This window comes from Podarcis cretensis, assembly GCF_951804945.1.
Source record: "Podarcis cretensis genome assembly, chromosome: 2".
In the NCBI taxonomy this organism is placed as follows: domain Eukaryota; kingdom Metazoa; phylum Chordata; class Lepidosauria; order Squamata; family Lacertidae; genus Podarcis; species Podarcis cretensis.
This window is the reverse complement of record NC_137171.1, coordinates 35,800,319-35,823,633: the sequence shown is the minus strand read 5'-3', so window position 1 is coordinate 35,823,633 and position 23,315 is coordinate 35,800,319. Positions and strand designations below refer to the sequence as shown.

The 23,315-nt window shown below is 41.5% G+C and overlaps 1 protein-coding gene across 1 annotated transcript; it reads left to right on the top strand.

Moving 5' to 3' along the window:
* The first annotated feature begins 1,178 nt into the window (after positions 1-1,178).
* Positions 1,179-22,540, top strand: SRP68 (signal recognition particle 68). Its single transcript, XM_079966051.1, has 16 exons — positions 1,179-1,371; positions 3,566-3,632; positions 5,118-5,231; positions 6,870-7,065; positions 9,518-9,600; positions 10,131-10,240; positions 11,495-11,577; positions 12,270-12,410; positions 15,590-15,688; positions 15,884-15,948; positions 16,522-16,681; positions 17,841-17,935; positions 18,482-18,611; positions 19,075-19,150; positions 19,700-19,752; positions 20,632-22,540. The coding sequence occupies exons 1-16, from the start codon at positions 1,215-1,217 to the stop codon at positions 20,857-20,859; spliced, it is 1,857 nt and encodes a 618-aa protein (XP_079822177.1). The 5' UTR covers positions 1,179-1,214; the 3' UTR covers positions 20,860-22,540.
* The last annotated feature ends 775 nt before the right edge of the window (positions 22,541-23,315 follow it).

Sequence of the window (23,315 nt, the reverse complement as noted above, 5' to 3'; positions counted from 1 at the left end):
GAAAACAGGGCAGGCTCTATGATGAGGCAGTGAGGCACCTGCCTCAGGCAGCAGGTGCTGAGGTGTAGTGAGTGGCCAGACCTGTGAGTGTCATGTGTCCCCAATGCTAGCCTGCAGTCCTCAAGCACAGGGAGGATATTGTTCATTCACCAGTAATGGGGTAAGATTCAAATATCAGTCCAGTTGGCTTTTGTATATACCTTGGGGGAGGCTGCCCTTTTGTCCTTCACATCAGGCAGCAAAATGTCGTGAGGTGGCCCTGGTTGGAAAACACCCTTTTTTACTGTTGTCTATTGTGCTCTGTTAAAGGTACAGGAACCCTTCCAATGTTTGGTTTTTTTCTAAATTGGCAATCATGGTGGATTATGAAACTTTCTCCCAATTCATGTTCAGCTGGCTCCTTCTGATTGATTTTGTTTGTAACAGAGCTGGTGTTAATGCTCTCTTGTTATTTTTAATGTGCTATTTTGGCTTTGTAAGCTGCCTTGTGGGGCTCCTGTGGTTCTAAAAAATGAATGTTTGACTAAATAAACCCAAGTGAACAGTGCTCAGACAACAGCTGAAGCAGTCTTCTGTATTGGGGAGTCTGCTGCTGCAGCGGATTACTCCTTAGAACTTAAAAGAGGAGCCTCTGCTCAAACCTGCCATTAGAATAATTCGTCACTTTTATTTAACACCATCTCAGTACACGGGGCCTTACAAGAACACAACCTAAAATATAAAAATAGATTCAGGGAAACAGCAGCTGAAGGCAAGGGAAACGAAGCAGGCGGGTGTGTGTGTGCAAATTAGGTAAGCGCATGCAAATATTTCAATTAGACAATTACACGCGGAGGGACTAGGGAATTACAGATGTTTTTGTTGGACTGCAATTCCCATTATCCTTGGCCGTTAGTCACGCTAGCCGGGGCTGATGGGAGTTGGAGTAAAAAAAAAAAAAATCGGGCCGGCTTCCCCGCTTCAGCTTCAAATGCTAACAGAGCTGCTGACGTACTGCCCCAGTTCCCTCTGCCCGAATGTGCAGCGGCTCGGGGGCGGCCTCAACCATTTAAATAGCCCCTTACTAAAGCGCTTTCTCTTTTCGAAAGCCCAGCCCTGCCCCGTCCTCCTCATTCCCGTCATCCTCAGCGCCCATGTCCGCTACGCCGCGCGCTCCCGACGGCTCTTCTCTCCCGTCCCGTGATGCCTCGCGCCGCGAGTGGAACAGGCGCAAGATGGCGGCTGAGCGGCAGGTGGTCAGCGGCGGTAGCGGCCGTGGAGGTGGTGGAAGCGGCGGAGGCAACAGCGGAGGCTCCGCGGCGGGCCTAGAGGAGAACAAGGAGAATGAGAAGCCGAAACCGGGCGGCCTCGGCGATAGCCTGGGCCTGGAAAGTATCCTGCCGGCATGACGGGGTTTGGGGAGGGCTTAGTGGGGACGTGTCACTTAAGCGAGCGGCGCAGCCCTCCATGCAGCCCTGGCCTCTGGCCCTCAGGAAGCCTCTGGCCCCTTCGGCCTCCGTGGGCCTTTCTCCCGCTGCCTCCCCCCTCGCTCTTTACAGGGCTGGGGATGTGGCTGTCGGAGAAGGGGCCGCTGGCAGATTTCCTAATGGGCATTAGCGGGAGCAGCTGACGTGGACCTTAGGGATGCAGAGCAGCATATTAGTAATAAGTAATAATAATGTTATTATATATACCCCGCCCATCTTAGCTTTACATTAGGTTACAGTTTCAGCCAGGCGTTATGGGGTGGTCGGGGGTTTTTTTGTTGGGGGGGGCTGTTACTCCTTGAGATTTTGACAGAATGGATATGGGATCCAGCAACATATGGCATATTTAAGAAGAACTTTCTCTTTCCACTACCACCCCCTAAACAGCCTGGATTTGCAGGCCACGCCTGTTTCTGAAAGGCTCCGTGTGGAATTTATTTTGTGGCAGTGGGCCATGGCAGACTTATTACCTGGAAAAAAAGCAGTGTTGAAATGTGAAATCCGTGTGCAGTTTGTAGCAAAGATAGCTGAGCAGGGATTCTGAGTTCTGCTTACCAATCTCTTTTTGGAGGAAAGAGTTATTCTTTGGAATTATTTGGTTTCATATACATTTTTCGGGGGGGGGGGGTCTTTCCTTTGTAATCTGCTCCATATAGCAGATTATAGAAGTACTGCTAAGCTCTTTTGACTGATATAGCAGTCCTGTGCTGTTGGACATTGTGGAGAAGCATTCATAACTGCTATATAAAAATGAAATGTTATACTGTGGAAAGAAATCCAGGCCCAAAGTGTTATTTTGCTAAACTTTGTGGATCTTTTGGTGAAATTTATTTTTCCTTTGTGTTACCAGCATATGTAACACTTTACCAAGCAATACAAGTTTAAAATAAAAACTTCCACAAAGTCATTGCACCTAGATGCTTACAATTTAGACAGTGGGAGAGACAAGAGGCCATTGTTGTGGAATAGATATACTCTGATATACTGTAGAGTGAAATAGTTGTTTATGGATTGATGTGGGCAGCATCAAATTGTTAGATGAACAAAGGTCAGTGTTTGAAAGTTAATTCGGTGATTGGGATTAAAAGTAACTGGTGATCATGTAGAAATGTTTTGTGTGCAGCAGAAAATTTAACAGTCCCTGAAAATAATTTAAAGGCATACTTTTTGCCTCCTTCTCCAGAGCTACCACTAAATACTGCAAAGTGTTCATAGTGGACAGTTGTAGCAGTTCATTGAAACCTACTGGAAAGTATACCATTTCAGAAATTCAATATCCCAAACTGTGCAATTGCCACATGCAGTATTAGCTATCTTGAAATAAGGAGAGCATTTATGCTTGCTTGCTATTGTGCTCTGCCCTTTGTTTTGCTAATTGGCTGACTTCCATAAATATTAAGATTTAATAAATATCTTTGTTTCTGTGGATTCAGGAAGAGGGAACCTGTAGTTCATGCTTTTTATATTGTGCGTTTGGAGCCTAGAAAGGTTGATTTTTAAAATTTTATTAAGAACTGATCAGAAGACCCAATGAATTTTTGATGCTTCATTATTTTAAGTGTTTACTCTTCTTGCGTTACTGAAAATGCAGATGGGAAATGTAAAGTAGAGACTACTTTTTGGCTTCTTTTTGAATTTATCTGTACACTTGCTACTCTTACTATACTCATTGGCCTATCTGTACCAGTTTTTATTTTGTAACTGTAATAAATCAGATCAGTTAATCTCACAAATTAATGATGATTGCAGTCCTCGATACAGTTAACTGGAAGTAAGCCCCACTGACCTTTATCTCATCAAATATTTCTTTATAAATATATAAGGAACCATTGGGTTTCCTAGAATATAGCTTAATTGAATTTAAACAGTGATCTTCAAGCCAACATTGATATATACAGTTGTATTGGCTTTCCAGTGAATTCTACTTGTGGTAATCTGTAAAACTTATTTTGTTTAACACTTTCCCAGTTCAGAAATAAGTATCAGTGTAATATTACAAAATAGAAAATTAGTTATTTACATGTGCTCCAAATAACAACTGTCATTTTAATGATACATCTTTAGCATCCTGTTTAACGTTTCCTTAGCAAGTTCTTCAGTCCTTCAGATTGTTAAGGAATCGCAACAGCAACATGGGTTACGGCATGGTGATTTTCAGAGATACAGGTTGGTATACTAGGAATAACGAACGGGAATGATTTGCAGCCAATGTCCTTTTGTCCTTTTGTTAGACTAGGTCTAAACAGATGCTAGTTCTTTCTGCAGTTTTAGCTGGGCTGCCATATTTCAAAAAGTGAAAATCTGGACACAAAAGTTGTTGAGCTGCTTCTCCCCCCACCCCTAAAGTTGTTGAGCTTTTTAAAGTTTTGCCCAAAATTGTTGAGCTTCTTTAAAAAAAGCAAAAACTTTTGAGCTACTTTTATTGAAATTCACCAAAATCTACACTACCAACATGGGCTGCCATACAACTGGGTTTCCCTGGACATTTCCGCGATTTCCGCCCAGACACTGTTTACAAGGGCTATGTCTGGGAAATTCCGGACATATGGCAAACCTAGTTTTAGAGTACCTGTTCCTTCTACTTCTTTATGAAAATTTGTATCTACTTAACGTTTAAAGATACTTCCCCATTTATTTGAATCGTTAAATCGTTGGGTGGCTTTTTTCTTCATTCTATAAAGCACTAGCATGGGTGTTGCATATAATTTATATAATACAGCTTTTACAGGTGTGTAGTAAAGGTAAAGGGACCCCTGACCATTAGGTCCAGTCGTGGCCGACTCTGGCATTGCGGCGCTCATCTCGCTTTATTGGCCGAGGGAGCTGGCGTACAGCTTCCGGGTCATGTGGCCAGCATGACTAAGCTGCTTCTGGCGAACCAGAGCAGCGCACGGAAACGCCGTTTACCTTCCCGCCGGAGCGGTACCTATTTATCTACTTGCACTTTGACGTGCTTTCAAACTGCTAGGTTGGCAGGAGCAGGGGAGCTCACCCCGTTGCGGGGATTCGAACCGCTGACCTTCTGATCGGCAAGTCCTAGGCTCTGTGGTTTAACCCACAGCGCCACCTGCGTCCCCTACAGGTGTGTAGAGGAGTATGCAAAACACTGAATGGAAAGCTACTTACTCAGAACTCGTGTGTTACCTAGGCACTAAAGGCTTCATTTCCATAAGCCATTTGGTGCACCACTCTAAAGCAGCTGCTTTGTGGTTCCATTCAGTTCTGTAAATCTGTCATGTAGGCTGCCAAGATTTCCTGATTATTAACATTTTGGCTATGACTACTGTCTTCCACTGTAAAAACTGATGACGGCCACACATGGTGCCCTCTAATATATGAAATGTATTATAGCTCTAGGTTTGTTTTTACTGCCCTTCTCTTTCTTAGTCAAATAGGAGGCAAAAAATGGAATTCAACATTGTGTAAATCCTATCCTTCTGTTAGTGCAAGCTTGCCAGACAGAACAAACTCCCATCCCCTCCTTCCACACACTGTTCTGGGGATTCTCCTTGCCTTCCCAAGCAAAGTGGGGAGGGGGAACCCCACTAGGCTAGCAGGGCTTGTTGCATTGGCTCCTGGAACCTATTTAGTTGAATCCAGCCCAAGTTCTATTCTTTGTAACAACTAAAAAGTTGTGGTTTTTCTCTTCAGAGGTTACTGCTCCCGACGACTAAGAAGACTCAGAAAAACTCTTAACTTCAAGATGGGAAATAGGCACAAGTTCACAGGCAAGAAAGTAACAGAAGAACTGTTATCTGACAACAGGTACTAGGATGCTCAATAGCTGTGCTGATTTTTTTCCTTTTTTTTTGCCAAAAGGGGCAGGTAAAGTTATAAGCTTCTGGTTATATCTCTCAATCAGAAACCTCCAGTAGTAAAGGGAAATGGTGCCGCATGCTTATATCAATTGCTTTTGACTACATGTACCTTAGCAGTGCTATTCCCCCAGCACCATGGGTGACATTATTCAACTGTGTGCAGCAGATTTGGGGTTCTGGTGAGGAGAGGAGAGAACTGTTCAACTTCAAAACACCGTATTTTTCGCTCTATAAGACGCACATTCCCCCTCCTAAAAAGTAAGGGGAAATGTGTGTGCATCTTATGGAGCGAATGCAGGCTGCACAGCTATTGCTGAAGCCAGAAGAGCAAGAGGGATTGGTGCGCATCAATCCCTCTTGCTCTCCTGGCTTCAGGGATAGCCATGCAGAGCCCCTTGAGTGCAGCCGGAGCGCTCCTGCCTCTTCGCTCAAGAGGCTTTGTGTTGCTTTCTTGTTTCTTGTTTTCCGCCTCTAAAAACTAGGTGCATCTCATGGTCGGGTGCGTCTTATAGAGCAAAAAATACGGTAGGCAGCCCTGCTCAGTATTATAAAAATGTTTTGAAGCGGATTACTGATCTTTTTCCCCTTTAAATGTAGTGACTTGGAAATCAGTATCCTGACTACCAGACTTCAATATGCATATTTGTATGCTAATATCTTTGTGGGTGGGCGGGCAAAATGCCATCTTTGTTTCTTTCTACTTTGTTGTGGGATCGGATTTGTTGGGTTAACTGTTGGGATTCTTTAGATAAAATGGGATTTGAGTATCAAGATTCCACATATTTGAATGAAAAAGTTCAGAAGCTAATTCGGAGCTACCCCCTTTCCTGTGTTGATCATTGCTAGTCCAAGGAGCAGCATAGGACCTCGTAAGTTCAGTGTGGATGGCACAGTTCAAAACAGGGACCACAGCCAGCCTCAAAACAATTTGCTCAAGGTACCTGTACCACCTCCAGATTTTTACACTACATCTGAAACTGAGGTTGGTTATTTATTTATTTATACATACATACTATGTATAGTCGTACCTTGGAAGTCAAACAGAATCTGTTCCGGTACTCCGTTCGACTTCCAAAATGTTCGAAAACCAAATCGCGGCTTCTGCAGGAAGGTCCTGCAGCCAATCAGAAGCCCTGCTGGATGTTTGGCTTCTGGGTTTGCCAGTCACTTCTGGGTTTGCCATGTTCAGGAACCAAAACATTCGGGAACTAAACTGTTCGAAAACCAAGGTACGACGTTATATGCCATTTAAGAAATAAAATAAAGGAATAAAAACACATACCAATACAATAAATTGAATACAACTTGTATGAATATCAATAACATTTGACAACTAAAACAATTAGACATCAACAAAACAGGTTTTTTTAAAAAATATATAGGCAGTTTCCCTACAAATTTTAAGTTACGCAAAAGGAGAATGGTCTTCAGGATGTGCGATCAAGGCTTTAAAGGTGATGGGGTAGATAAATCTGTCCTAACCACAGCAGAACTTGTTCCATGGGTTTTTATTGCCCACGTGAAATAAAGGAAAGAAATTTGTTTGGAATAGGTTTTTAAGCTGTCTTTACTTTTCTTACACTAGATACTTGCTCTTGATTCTGATGGATGCCGAGAGAGCCTGGAGTTATGCTATGCAGCTTAAGCAGGAAGCCAACACAGAACCTCGCAAACGATTCCACTTGTTATCTCGCCTGCGCAAAGCAGTAAAACATGCTGAGGAGCTGGAGCGCCTGTGTGAAAGCAACCGCGTGGATGCCAAGACCAAGCTGGAAGCTCAGGTTACTGCTAACTTTCAAAACCCTTTTATAGCATAGAAGATATAAACTGACATTTTGTTTCGTGTTGGATAAATGAATCTGAATTGTAAATAATGTTAAAACTTCCTGTGGAGATTAGGTTAGGAATGTCCAGTATATTTGTAGCGACTTTTTAAGCCCAAGTTAAATAACAGTTTCACTGAATCAGAATAGTGGTCTGTGAAGTTTGAGACAGATCATTAATCTGAAAACCAGTACAGAAAATGGGGAAAGAAAGCAGATAGCAGCTAATCTTAGACAGGAGTCTGGTTGGGTTCAGCCTATAGAATGTTTCCAGCTGGCCGATATGTATGCTGCTTAGCCAGTGCTTCCTCTTGTAGTCTACCTGGGACTAAAGGACTATAGTATGCCATAGCAGATGCAGCAAAAAGGTCAGGAGATGCAAATGCTTGTTTGAAATAGCAGGCTCTGTTATTTACATATATAAGGACATGTGATGGAAGGTTGACAAGTGATATATTTGAGGATGGTGAGTGGAATCCAATATAGTGCTAAGTTAATGTTTTGTCAGTGCAATAATTTTGGCTTGTGCAAAGGAACACCCTTCCCTGCACCCTGTTCCATGCAACCTCTAAATCTGTTCTAAGGGTTTCCCCAACCCTCTGGAGCAGATTTGGGGTGTGTGCAGGCCATGCACAGCAAAAATAGAGAGGGAAATTGTCATGCAACTTGAAATAGTTGTGCTGATGAGATGCAGTAGTTGAACACCGCTCGGTTTTTGAAAATATCAGGCTGTAGCGTATCAATTTATGGAAGTTCAAATCTGACATTTTGCACCTTCTGTCCAGAAGGTTGAATCTTCATGCTGTCATATAGGAAACATAGATAATTGTCCTGCCATTCACTTTCAACTTTAGGCTGAGAAACAGGAAGGCGGTATCAGCCTGTTTGGAAGAACTCTATAAAGTTTGGAAAAATAAATAACAATTATTATCTCTGCCCTAAAAAAGAAATCCCCTACTCTGGTGAGGAGTATTCTATAGTCACAGGATGTTGAGTGTCAGTTGGAACAGAAAGCCAGGGAATATTCTGCTTGAACTCCTTGCAGCTTATATTGGAGGAGGGTAAGGCTGGCTGGCTGGCTGGCTGGCTGGCTGGAAACCTGAACAGGAACACTCCTGCTAGGAGGTTAAGGTGCACTGCAACATTTTGTGGTATATCTTCTGATGTAGCAACCATTACCTAATATTTCCAGTGGAACTCCCATATATAAAATGAGCCTTTTCTGGGAACGGTCAGACAGTAGCAGGGATAAGGACTTGGGTCTCTTTGTTTCACCTGTGGTGTTCTCCCCAGGTCACATCTCGCACCAGCCCTGCTTTCTTCTTTCAGTGTTTATTAGAGTCCTTGAACTCTAATAAATGCTGCTTCCTTTCTGGGGGTGAAGCATAGGGAGGTGTGTGTGTGTGTGTGTGTGTGTGTAAGTAAACTAGCCTATTGCATAAAGGTAAAATTCACATTTGCTGTTCTTCTCATTTTTGCCTCTGGTGCTGCCAACTCCTGGCATGCTACCCCAGGAAGGTTGCCCAGAAATGAATGCAGCCCTCTTGTTAAACTAAGCCCCCGCAGGGCTATAACCTACAAGGGATGGGGCTTTCATTTTTACAAATCCTGGGATTCCTTGATTGAGGCAGAACCAAGAAGAGTGAGGTGGGAGTTTGGGGCCTAGCTTGTGTATTTAGTGAATAGGAAACTGACTGTTGGCAGAGCACAGAAAAAACCCAAGAAAGAATAAAAAATTGTTGTGCTGAGTCAGGGTAAAATTCTACCTAGTCTAGCACTGTGTCTAAAAATACCTGAAACTTACAAGTGATTCTCAGCATCTGGTAATCGGGCTTCCTCAGTGCATTCCATTTTTAGCTGCCTGAGCTAATAGCAATTGATAAACACATCCTTTAGGAATTTGTTCCAAAAATATTATCTATGCTAGAATCCTTCTATATGCTGATTTGTGACTTATCACACCCAGGCAGCTATTTGACTCTGGCAGCTTAATGATTTACTTATTATAGTGCACATGTTTTTTCATTTACCTGAACACCCTCTGTGTGGTGGTGTAGCATGAATACTTGCGCAACAACTGGCCAGTAAATACTACAAGTCTTAGTAACGTGTCTTTCAAAACAGCATCACATAATTTCTAAAGCCTTTTCACTTGGGGTTAGGTTTCTGAAAACATGAATTCGAAACATGAATGTATAACTTGTACGATGTATGTAGTGATGTAAATGTTAGGGCTGAATGCCAGGTTTACTATATGAATGCTTGTCGTGGTATTTGAGGTAATGTAGGCAACCGGAGAAAAGAATAGTGTTCAGGCAAGTTGCCAGTCTCTGCTGGCTGTATTCTTGCTGGCTGTAGACTGAGACTGTACTATTGCACCGACTAATAGGCACCTCTCCTTGATTTACAGGCATATACAGCATACCTCACGGGTATGCTCCGCTTTGAGCGCCAGGAATGGAAAGCAGCAATGGAAGCATTCAACAAATGCAAGTGAGTTTGCCCATCCTTCCTATTGCTTTGTTAACATGAAACTGTTAAACTAATCCTATCACATGTTGATGAGTTTTTCCACGCAAATTCTTCTCTGTGTTCCAATATAAATCCCGCCCCCATCAGTTTTGGACCCAGAGTAGTTGTCCTACTGAGTAGCATGATAATAAAGTTAAAAGGAACAAAATAAAAAACTTCCTTCCAGTAGCACCTTAGAGACCAACTAAGTTTGTTATTGGTATGAGCTTTCGTGGGCATGCACACTTCTTCAGATACTTCTTCTGAAGAAGTGTGCATGCCCACGAAAGCTCATACCAATAACAAACTTAACTGGTCTCTAAAGTGCTACTGGAAGGAAGTTTTTTATTTTGTTTCGACTACGGCAGACCAACACGGCTACCTGCCTGTAACTAAAGTTAAAAGGCCTTTGTAAGAACAGCTCAGTACTGTTAACAGTAATTTATTTTAAAGAGAAAGGACTGTCATTGTTGTAAAATAGTAACTATTAAGTTTTTATCTTTCTGCTGCAGAACCATATATGAAAAGCTGGCTAGTGCTTTCACAGATGAGCAGGCTATACTATATAATCAGCGAGTGGAGGAGATCTCCCCAAATATTCGTTATTGTGCTTATAATATTGGTAAGTAAACCAAGAAAAAACATTTTTTAAAAGACTGCTAGTACTGTTTACATTTGCTGGCCTGCCAAAAGAGATCGAAGGGGGAATACATACTTAAGCATATTGTTGGTGCACCGTTTAAAGTCCAGAGTGTCCCTCAGCTTGATGTTTTGGTAATTTCTGCTTTTATTTAGAATAGTTCTGCCTGTCATAATTGCAAAAGAGAGCTTGAAAATGCGCTGGAGAACACAGAAAGCTGAGAAAACAAGAATCAAAATTGGGCTTTAATGGTTATGAGTTGGATCTAGGTGCTTCCCCCCCCCCCTCACTTCTATGCAGTAATTAATATCCCAATTTTTCCATTACTTTCTTTGATCTTGGGGCAGAAAATACTTGACAAAAACCTGGTCATTTAAAATAAAGTCCAAAGTACATGTGTCTTGCAGTTTTTTCCTGAAGAAGCTGCTAAAGCTGCAATCTTCACGTGAGGAGGATCTTACCCTTCTCTTTCCAGCATTTTTTTTCCTGCTGAAAATTACCACCCCATGTGCTTTCTCCTCACAGAAACAGCAGTACTTTTTCCTTTATAGATAAAAAATTGGTAGCTTTTAATGTGAAAGGTTTGAGAAATCCCCCCATGTTCTGTCTTCTACCTCAGATGAAACTACTTGCAACTGAATAATATGTAGGTTTGAGAAATCCCCCCATGTTCTGTCTTCTACCTCAGATGAAACTACTTGCAACTGAATAATATGTAGGTTTGAGAAATCCCCCCATGTTCTGTCTTCTACCTCAGATGAAACTACTTGCAACTGAATAATATGTAACTTTCCTTTAAGAACGAAGGTTTGTAAATTTGGGGGTCCTTGTGCATAGTCAGCATCTCTTTTTAGCATGGGCTGAAAATATTATTATGAGAATTATTTATTATTATTTATTGAATTTATATACTGCCCTATACCCGAAGGTCTCAGGGCAGTTCACAGAAAAGATCAACATGAAAACCACAATATATACAATCAAAATAAAAACAACAACCCAATAACCCCAAATAGCCAGTAACTACAGAGTTGCCTTTCTCGGCCCACTGTTGCAAATTGGCGTTTATCATTACAGCATATCTGTTTCGTGCATACATATTCAGGACACAAATGTAACATGTTGCTCCCAGTGTTCTTTACATTTACTTCACAATCACGAGGCTTGGAATTGTTTTTCTCACAATGTAACAAAATGTGCTAGATCACATATTGTACACTGCTATTTGTTTCTTAGGTGACCAGTCTGCTATTAGTGAGCTAATGCAAATGAGACTGAGATCTGGAGGTACTGAGGGGCTTCTTGCTGAAAAACTTGAGGTAATCTGTTCTCTTTTTTTAAAAAGAGCCTTTCTTGCAGAAGTTGGCATAAGCCTGAACTTAGACCAATAGTGTCAAACTTGGATGGGCTGTAAAAAAATCTTGCCATCTAGTGTGTCCTGCAGACATGGAAAGCTATTTGTTATGTTAAAATGAATAACATGCAGATGCCTAGTTGTGTCCTGGAAGACTTGGAACGTTCCTCTCCTCCTCCTCCTCCAACTAGCCACCTAGCAAAGCAGATACATACCAGATGCATATGATCACTGAAGGTGGCTTAGTCATTTGTGCTGAGTGTAGAAAAAGTGCCATGGAACACACTGGGATCCTCGCTAAGAGATCTGACAGCACTCCCTGACTTTATGATGGACAACCCTGATCTAGATAATTTTATGTAGGCAAGGATTTTCTGACTAAGCATAATAAACAGAAGAGTCCTTAGTGGTTGTAGGAGCATTTAAAAAAAAAATACTTAAAATATTGTGATTTCTGATAATTGCTTGCCTTTAGGGGATATGACAGACTGCTTATTAAAAAAAAAAAAAGAATGTGTTATCAGATTAATTTTTTAAAAACTGAAACGGGCAGATTTTATGGCTGTCATCGTGATTGTTGTACAGATCTAGGTGAAATATTGTGGGGAATACAACCTTCTATTTGCATTTCTAAATAGTAGCTTCTCTGTTTTGCAGTCCTTAATCACCCAAACCCGAGCAAAGCAGGCAGCCACTATGAGTGAGGTAGAATGGAGGGGAAGAACAGTGCCAGTGAAGATAGACAAAGTGAGGATCTTCCTGCTGGGGATGGCTGATACTGAAGCAGCTATTGCTCAGGTAAATATAAACTCCCTGCAATCTATCACTGTGATTTTTACTGTAGTCAAAATCCTGTATTCTTGTGTGTAATTAGATAGCTGTACATCATCCACTTGTGTTGGGGGCGGGGCAGATATACGCCCAGAAAAGTTGTGCAATAGAGCTGTGTGATCAGCAGGTGGTGTAGCTTCACGATTTTCCTGTGTCTTGGCTGAACCTTGGCCAAAAGAATGTAGGAGGATATAAGTGATGTGTATTTTCTGACCTATAATTGTTATGATCAGGCATGTCGCCAAGTCAGTGAGTACACTTAGATTGGCTTCTGGAATTATCACATGTTGACATGCAGACACTTGCACGTACATAGCGCTCCCCAAATTTTGTCTTGGCTTACTCGTCAAACCCATTTATTGAGTTCACCACCAGCCCCTCCTGTTCCCGAACCTTATTTGTGCAGAGAACTCTGAGAAGTGTTTGGCTTTGTGTTAGGCTTTTGCAGAAGGTGCAAGTAGCACCTTGCTGTTGCTGCATCTTGCCGAAGCCCACTAGGAAGGGAAAGTAAATGTTTTCCCTCTGCAAGGAATAGGGGTGGAGGAGAAAGAAGAGGTGGCTTCTGTTATGCAAATTTTGCAAAAGTACAAGCCATGGATCGCTGCCTCTCCTCCCCCTGTTCTTGTAGAACAGAGATGTCCAACCAGTAGATCGCCATCTACCGGTAGACCCCCCCAGCTGATCCTGGTAGATTGCAACAACCTTATTGTGTACAAAAATTGACAGGCGAAAAGCTTCAAAACTCTGTGCAATCCTCCCCCAAAAAAGCTCAACAATTCTGGGCAATCCACCCACCCCACGCACACTCCTCCCTCCAATGGCAATGGGTAGATCACTGCCAGTTTGTTTGTTTTTTTATACTGGGAGTAGATCGCAGTCTCTTGGGAGTTGAACACGCCTGTTGTAGAATAACAAAGGGAGTGTTTACCTTCCTGTTAGGATTTGCAGGACTGCCGCTGTCTTCTGCAAAAGTCTTAACATGCAAAACTGCAGCTAACTTTCCTTTCCTTCATGGAGGAATGAGCCAGTAGCAAATGGTTGCTGCCAGTTGCAGAAGCTGAATGGGAAGGGAAATTGTATTTCCATTTTCTTCCCTGAAGGTACTTCTAGCTTCCCACCAGCAAAGGTTCGTTGGTGCATGTCAAATGGAGGAACAGCACTTGTTACTTGTCATGAAGTAAGCAGATTTATGGAATCCTCGTTGAGTGGATCATACATGAGTCTTATTTAGAGGCAACCCTATGAGCCAAAGCTTGGTTAAATATCCAGTTCTCACAATTGTTTTTGTACAAGTTACAAGGGAATCTCTAAATGGATACACCCATAACAATATATACAAATGTTGTTAGGCAGATGCTGAACATTATGAAGAAAATACTTTCAGGGTCTCATCAGGCAGAGAAGTAAAACTGTAACCATGCTTCTGAATCAAGTATTTACTTATTCAAGCTATTAATTCAGTTCAAGTCTATTTTTCCTTCACTTCTGCTCTTTAAGAACCTTTGCTGATACATCCATTTCTTGAAGGAGCTTGTTATCAGTTGCAGTGCACCCAGTGCTTGTCCATAGTTATGTTTAACATGAGTGATCAATACACTAACCTCAGCCTTCTCCCCATGCCAGTCCTGAAGCTCTGTTCTCTGTCTGCTGGGCGTTTTATTACTTCATCATTATTCTAGTTGGTTTCCCCTTTGCATGTCTGAAGTTGAAATACTCTCATGGATGTTGCTGAGAATGCTGTCAGACTTGTCTAGCTTGTCTCGGTGGTGGTTCAGAGTAACCAATGTCCCTCCTTAATATTTAGAAACCACCTTTATATATATCTGAAGAATAAGCAGCATATTTTTGAAGTTTATTAATCCAGTTAACATTAGTTGGATGAGCAATTAAAGCTACTATGCCCAAACCTATCCCAAAACTGCTAGGGAGGTTTTCTGAAGGGCTGTTCAGGCTAATGAAACTAGAGAGTACAGTGGTGCCTCACAAGACGAAATTAATCTGTTCCGTGAGGCTCTTCGTATAGCGGTTTTTTCGTCTTGCGAAGCAAGCCCATTGACAGCTTAGCGGATTAGCGCTATTAGCGGTTTAGCGGCTCTTAGCGATCAGCTGTTAAGTGGCTTATCAGCGGATCAGCTGATAAGCGGCTTAGCGGCTTAGGAAAAGGGGGGGGGGAGGGAAAAAAAACCTGCAGGAACTCGCAAGACATTTTCGTCTTGCGAAGCAAGCCCATAGGGAAATTCGTTTTGCGAAGCGCCTCCAAAACGGAAAACCCTTTCGTCTAGCGGGTTTTCCGTCTTGCGAGGCATTTGTCTTGCGGGGCACCACTGTAATTGGCTTCTGGAGTGCAGCCCTAATCCTGCAATGCACAAGTCATGCCTCTCAAACATGCTGATCTAATCAAATCAGGCCGTATACCAAGGAAGTGGAACTTTTAGCCTTCCAGAAGCTTAATCTAGGAAAGGCTGATACTGTTAGTGGGTGGTTCCTTAAACTGGATGGGTGGGGTTCAAGCTGTTTTGGGTGGAGTCTCACACCACAAAGGAACAGGTATGCAGCTTCCATTACTTCCTCTGGAGGTCTTGATTTTTTATAATATGGCACTATATAAATAGTAATCTTCATGGTGTGGAGTGCCCTTCATCACCTGCAGCTGATGATCCAGCTGCATCTCTGTCTGGATGGGGACAGCCGAGGTTCTGTTTCTCTGGTCTGGTAGTCTATGTAGATTACTACAGTGCATTATACATGGGGTTGCCCTTGAAGATTGTGGTCTGGAACTAGACAATCTAAACATATAACAATGATCCTGGTGGGCTCTTGGTTTTTCTTGCTCAGTTCATACGGTACCGCACTGATGAAACAGTTACAAACAGTTTTTATGAGAAACTACTGTAGAAGGCCTTCTTTTCAGTGATTTGAACATAGTCACACTACTTTCCCTAGTGCATCTCAGGAAATGTTAGCCACAGGGCCAAGTTTCTACAGTTTGTTCCGCCAGCAGTGTAACATTCTGTAAAGTTTCACATGATGTTGCATTTCTGAGTTGTTAGAATTCTTAGTGTGAGCTTTTACCTCCTTTAAGATTTCAGAAAAAGTATCATAGGCCTAATGGATTTTCAGTGTTTCTCTGGTGCTTCTTTGTTTAGGCAGAAGAAGAAGAAACTAAAGAGCGGCTGTTTGAATCCTTGCTGAGTGAGTGTCGAGATGCAATTCAAGCTGTTCGTGAAGAACTGAAACCAGATCAGGTGAGGATAAAGTATTGTCCTTGTGCATCACCTTTTAACTGAGTGCTTGAAGAAAACATCTTGTGACAGACCCTGTAGGGTTCTTTATGAAATGTAATAAATTATAATACAGTATCTCTCAGGCTTTGAGTTTTTGTTTTATCTCTTGTGTGCTCCCCAAATAAATACAATATAGCCTTGTTCTGCTCCCAACAGAAGCAGCGGGAACACTCTTCAGAAGTGGATTCTGGAAAGGTTACTAATATCCAGTACCTGCACAGGTGGGAGTCCTTCTAGATATTAATTTAGGGTTGTATCCTACGAAGTCATCCCATTTGCACATTGGAATTCCCCACCCCTTCTTGCCAAGTACCCACCAAATCTGTTCTGTAAGTTTGGAGAGACCCCATAACAGATTTGAGGGAGCACATAGAACGAGAAGAGGGAAGGGGAAGCTATGTTGCATGAGAAGTGCTTGTGTGGGACATACAACTCGCTTGGAGAAAACCCTCAATATTTATTTAATAGATCTTAAACTCTTAATGGCTTGTGACTGTGGATCATTCAAATCCAGCAATATAATAAACGTTTTAAATATTCCAACATTGCTAATAAGGGTTTGTAAGCCAGCCAAAGTTAAACATATTCCAAACTCTGTTCTACTTGTTTGTTTTGTTGCAAATATATCAACGAGAAAAACTTTAAGGTGGTCAGACTAGAGTTCTTCTATAAACTTTTTAGGAAGGTTTGACAGTCATCTTGTTCACTTGCCCATTTTGCCTGTTAAGCTTTTATGGTATGTCCAGGTGTTTTTGAAATGGCTTTAACAAAACTCCTTTAATCATGCTTTCTAGTTATCTGACATACATCAAGCTGTCCACAGCCATCAAGCGCAATGAGAGTATGGCAAAGGCACTGCAGAAGGCGCTGCTTCAGCAGCAGCAGCCAGAGGAAGATGGCAAGCGTACACCTCGGCCTCAGGATTTGATACGCCTTTATGACATCATCTTACAGGTAATAGCAATGGAGCGGGAGGAGGTTTTCTGGTTCCATATTTCTTAATCCTTTCCTAAGTTTGCAAATCAGGATCAGAAAGCACAAGTGCTATAAAGCTGCAGGAGATCCTAATGCATTATTTGGCAACCAGAGATCACAATCCTCTGCTGAAAATTCTGTGTAGCCTGTAGTAGTGCTTAAATTCTAGAGCCTCATGGTCTCAAAATGAGTCTGTTCTCCTGCCTGTTCATTCCTGCAAGTACATCTTTGCTGCGTTCATTGTCCCTAGAGGACTCCACCTCAAGCACACGGTCCCAGCTGGTCAGCATTCCAAATATTTATAGTCTTTCCTGTATTTTGAGATGCAAGTCTTTGGGGAAAATGTGGCTTCATTGTAGGGAGACTAAATTTGACGCATTTGTCACTTTCCTATATGAGCATTTACTACAGCTAGCACATAGATAATTCTGATAATTGCAGGTTATTCTTAAAGGGAGCATGTGGAAAGGGTTTAAGAAAATTCTAGTGTTTAAAAGAGTGATGCTGTAGCTTCTTTATTCAGTTATTTCATATGTTTGTGTTTCTTACTGAAGAAACAACCAACCATCCTGTGAAAACTACTGGTTTGGTTTACACATCACTCTAAGCCAAAGTGTGACTTGGCACAAGTGTTGGGGGCTCCTGGGAAGAAGAGGGTGGTGACTTTGCTTCTCCCCAGTTGTTTTGCTCCTGTTTAACCATGCTGAGCTAGTTTAGCTTAACACGTTGTCCAACCCCACCCTTGTAGTTTGGCTCTCTCCAGACTAGCCATGAGCCATAAACGAAGAGCGAACCTCGATTATGCTTCATGGTTAGTCTGGAGACAACTAAATTGTGAACTCGCATTTGGATGACACATTAAGCCAAACTGTGGCTTGCTTCAATACAGTGCAGCAGCGAAACAACCAGACAGCTGTGCATTCACACCAAGCCAATTAGTTTTAGTGAAAGATTATCATTACTTTATTTTAACAAGATTTATATACCATTTGATTTTAAAAACAACAATCTGTTTTACAAAAAAGATACCTTCATTTTGGAAACCACTAGTTGCATTTCTGATTTATGAAATACTATTTATATTCAAGAACTGTTTCTCTCCCCTCCCCCCCTCTGTTAATTCTCTTCATCATTGAAGAATCTGGCAGAGTTGCCACAACTTCCTGGTCTGGAAGAAGATAAAGGCTACCTAAAGGAAATTGGGATAAAGACACTGGTGTATAAAGCTTACAGGTAATTCTCAAGCAAACAAGGTTACTTGATCAGTTTACCTGTAGCTAAAGAACAGCTAATATTTGAATACAGAGACATGGATCCCAAGAACCAAGAAGAGAAGGAGAAAGTATAAGTGGTGTTCTGTGAGCTCTTGTGTAAGCTGTACCAGAAGATTTCTTGCAGTGCCATTCCACAGTGTGTTGGTGATTTCATTGCAGTAAACAGGGAAAATACAAACTTATAACATATAAATGTTAGAGGCCCAGAGGAAGTTCTTGCACAGAAACTTAAACAAATAGTTATTATTTCAACACTGATTGAATTTGAAGTCACTTTCCTCAGGCAACATTCTTCTGCTAATTCAGAAGCAGCCCTTTTGTGACTAACAGAAAACCAATTATACTGAGAACTGAGTTGATTGAACAAGAAGCAGACAAGAAATTGCTCAGCAGAGTGGGCTTCTTTTAAATTGCTTTTAAATTGTTTTTTATATCCTTTTTTATTGTTTGAACTGTTTTTAACATGAATTTGAATGCACCCAATGTTGTCTTCCTATCCCACTAGGTGTTTTTTCATTGCACAGTCATATGTTCTAGTGAAGAAGTGGAGTGAAGCCCTTGTTTTGTATGATCGAGTTCTGAAATATGCCAACGAAGTCCAGGCCCAAGCTGGAACTTATAAGAACAGCTTAAAGGTATGAAACTCTCCATTCAGCATGCAGCAACTTTGTCAGTGAAAGCTCTTGAAAGACCACGTGCAATTAGCTAGAGGCCATGTGTATACATATTTAACTGGCTCTTTAACTGCTGAGCAGTAATACAATGTTTAGCTTTTGTAAATTCTTGCTCTGTAGACCTTAAGGTACAGTGCGCAAATGCAGCTGTGACTTCCAGAGACTTTCCTCTTCGTGCAGAAAATATACTGAATATATGTATCTCAATGGTACTGCCGGATGCAGGCTGTGGGGTTGTAATGGCTACTGTGGATTGTATTTGTATATGCACAGTAAATGCTTTGCTTCCTCATCTGTTGTGATTGAAGCTGCTCTGGGTGATCTTCTGTCTCTGAGGAGTTTTTGAACAGTGGTTGAAACTTGCTAATGGCATAAAACTTTTAATACCTGGAAGATGTTTTACATAATTGACCTGATTATTTAGGAGCTGCCTGATGTCCAAGAGCTGATCACTCAAGTGAATGCAGAAAAATACTCCTTGCAAGCAGCTGCCATATTAGGTGAGTGGGTTCCATTTCTTCTGTATAGATTGCTTCTCCCCTTTCAGCATTGTGAAATTGTAGCCTTTTATCTGCTCCAGAAAAATTCTGGTTCATGCTGTGGACACCTCTTGCCTACATATATCTAGAACTCTTATCACCAAAACCATTCCCCTCTGGTACCTTTTCTGAAACCTCCACTGGCTTTCTGATGCAGCACAAATTCCTCACTTTCAAAGGCATCAGAACTTTCTATGACTTGTTCAGCACAACTCACAGTTCTCAGTCACTACTGAAAAGAAACCGGTGTAACTCAAGTGAACATGCAGTCGTTCCTTCCTTCTGTCCCCCACTCACCTGGGTCAAATTTCAGACTGCAGTATTGATGGCACTATTACACATAAATAAATAAAACAGGACAACTACGTATAAATCTCAAATTACAACAGAGAATAGGAACATGTTCTTAAAGCTGTGACAATAGATGCTTGTATACTATTGATGTGTTTTATAGGTAGTTGCATTGCTAGGAGCTGCATTTTCCTAAAATATTCTTGTGGCACCTTTCAGATGCAGGTGACAACCATGAGACTGAATCACCATCCCAGGTCAAGGATGGCAAGGTAAGACAGTTTTTGTAGCTAGTGAGATGGAAAATAGATTATTTCAGCATAATCAGCAAATGTACCACATGTTGCAGTTTGCACAAACATGCTTTTAGTTACACAAATTAGACAGATTCTTACAAGTACATTTAATTGCAGATTTCTGCTGCTCATAGACTGGGACTTCCCCTTCCTCCCTTCTGCAGCTCCCACACACCCCAGATCTGCCCCAGGTCCCCCAACCTCCCAGGGCAGACTGGTGTTTTTTTTTAGCCCGGGGAGCGAGGAACAGTGAAAGAGGAAGTCCCATTGGGCAAGCGAAAGTCCATTCCTCATCCATAAACAGCTTTGAATTTCGTTTCATTGGACCATGAGGAATAAAAATACTTTTCAGCTCAGTTTTGTAGAATCACCCAGGCATTACACCTGAACTCTATTTAGCATGATAATGAGGACCTTCATCCAGATCTGGGAGGAAATCTGACAGCTCAGAAGCTGTTTAGAGAGAAGAAAAATGAGCGTAGAACAGGTCTAAACGCTTAACCAAGTTTGTGCAACTCTACAGTTGACTCATTATTGAGAAGCTGTCAGCTTTCTGTAAGTATGCATACACACACCCTCTCTAGCAGAGTTTAAAATACTTCCTCTTCAGGCTTAGAAGAGAAACTGTCCCGTGGACTGGTTTAAAAGAAGGTTCTGAGGTTTCCATGGCAGTACATCTGAAATATCCATTCTTACTGTACCTGCCTCACTGGCTTGGACATGTTACCCACAAAGTCAGAACTTATGGGGAAGGAGATAATAGGTTCCTGCCTGGCCATTAGGCTAGACTTCACTTGGTAGCTAATGTTGTTTCAACTAATCTTATCTGAGATTTTTGTTTCCTTTGATATCAAGCCACTTTCTGAACGGTTTGAGACTTTCTGCCTGGATCCTTCTCTTGTCAGCAAGCAAGCCAGTCTGGTGCATTTCCCGCCAGAATTCCAACCAATACCATGCAAGCCTTTGTTCTTTGACCTGGCTCTCAACCATGTTACTTTACCACCCCTGGAGGACAAAGTGGAGCAGAAAGCAAAGAGTGGTCTCACAGGATATATCAAGGGCATCTTTGGATTCCGGAGTTAACCGGGGCCATTCTCAAGAAGAGCGCTTTTCTTCCTGTATTTTGGGATGGCTCCAGCAGGTTCAGACCTTAACTACTTATGTCTAAAATCTGTATGGGAGGTCTTTAATAACTTCCCACTATTCTCTTTGTTTGCACACCTGTTTTATTAGAAACTTTCCACCCTGAGAACATGCATAATGTGGTCTGTCTCCCAACATTTGAAACTGAAGGAAAGAGCTGGAGTCTCAAATCACATTTATCAATCAGTTCAGGCAGGAATAATGCCCACTTTGTGTGGGCTAGGCATATCATCATTTTGTTTTACAGCTGATATGGTACTTTTAATTTTCAAAAAGCTAACCCAGCCCTCTGGACAGTACAGAACAGAGGGGAACCAAAGGCACATATATGTCTTCAGATTTGGACTGTCTAAGCAGAGTATGCAAAAACCCACAGCTGGCTAGATATCTGTACTGCCTGCCATTTCTGACTTTTGCTTACAGTCATGTAAAGTTTTGTTTTGTTTTAACAAAAATCAGGAGCTTCAGATTTACAAAAGTCTTGGATTAAAGATATATGATGGTTAAAATCTATAAAGTAAAAATGAGATTGTTTAAGAATACACTTTAAAGCGTATTGTATAGTCTTTCCACATTGAGGCACCACTTCTCAGAACAGAGGAATATGTTTCTCAGAGGGTCTTTCTTAGAACCTAAAGCTACTATCATTTTATATCTTGAAAGACTCCTGACATTTCTTCAGTTTCCCTCTTCAACTTAGCTGAAAGTGGTAAATTGGGAGGGTGTTTTTGTTGCTTATTCTGTCTTTTACCTCCTTTCTGACATTATATTTGGTTGTTTTAGGGATTCCACTAGTGAAGAATCAAAAGTGGAGCCAATGAAATCTTAAGCAATAAAGATCTCTAGCCATGTGTTCATGGTGCATTTTTTTGTGAGAGCATTTATCTGTGCTGTGGGAATCCAAGTATCTTTATGTCAATATCATCCCCCCCCCAAAAAAAAAAAAATGCATAGGCACAATTATTCTAAACATTTGTGAGCCTGAATTGTATATTTGACTTTTTTGCGAGCTATATTACTGGTCTTAGGTAGTCTGAAATATTAGTTGGAGATGAGAGTCCTTAGCCATATTTTCGTGTTTATATTTTCTTATACTGTGCTCCAGTTTAGCTCTGTTTCTTCTTGGCATTGTTGGAAACAGTTTTGAAACTGGATTGTTCAGTTATAGAAATATTAAACAAAAACTGCTTTTCAGCCGCTCAGTTAGCAAGCTGCAGAGAATTAAAATTTTCAGATTAAAAATAAATTGGGTTTAATTATACCAAAGTTATTGGATGTATGCACCATATGAAAAAAGTGCCCCACCTGTTTTAAAGAAATGGTCTTTCTGATCTGTCTATGGGAAGGGGGTTTTATAGGGGGGAAAACCTATTGCAAAAGAAAAAGGAAGTAATATTTTTTAATTTTATCAAGAGATGAAATTTCACATTGAGATGCAGTAGTAAGCCAATGATTTGTTAGTTCTGTTGAAGGTTAAATGGAAATGAGATCTTTTGTCAAGTGACTGGGTCCAATCTCCTTTCTGGGGATGTGCCTATCAGTGTTTCGTTGATTGTACTTTGCTTCAAGCTCTGCTGTCGTCCTCTTTTCTGAATTAAATCTGAGAACTCTGCTCCTCTTACAGATGTAGCCAAACTTTCTTTTTGTTTGCATTCTACCCCACACCTGTGGGCAACTGGACACATTCCACTCCCTCTGCTTTTGTCCTTGTTTGCTGTCACAAATGGCGACTACTTCCTTTGTGAAACATCCTATGGAACAAAGCATGTTGGTCAGACAGAAGTGAAATCCTGAAACAATAAGGGACTTATTCCTGCTTTCTAAAAGTGTAGTTCTAAACTATTGAAATCAGTGTTGAGCTTCCACTTTGCTGCTTCCTTACTTGAAAGTTGAAAAATTGCCTTTGCAATTGTTGGAGCTAAATTTCTAGGGAGAGTAAAAGCAATATTTCAAACTGTTGCTGCAGTTTTAAAAAAAATGCTTCCTGCCACACACACATGTACCCACTACAGTGGACCCTCCAGATATGAATTAAATTCATTAGGGGGGGTCTGTACTTAACCCGAAAAGTCCATAACTGGACACTTCCAGGTTTGCCGCGTTCGCAACCCAAACATTACATATCCAGAGCAGTACGTAACTCGAGGGTCCACTGTACTACTATCTTGAGCCAGCTGAAATGGTTCAGACAAACTATGGGATGATTGAGTTGGAACCACTGTGCTTCGGCTGCTCACATGTCTGTTGAAGGCTTCCCCTTCAACTGTTGTTTAGCAATGTGTTAGGGCCTGTATCCAGGTGTAGCTACCACCAAAGCAGCTGCTGTTCATAATGGACACCAGTGTATGGGCCACAACCCTTGGATTGGGTCAGGTGCCTGTTAAAGAGCAGCAGGG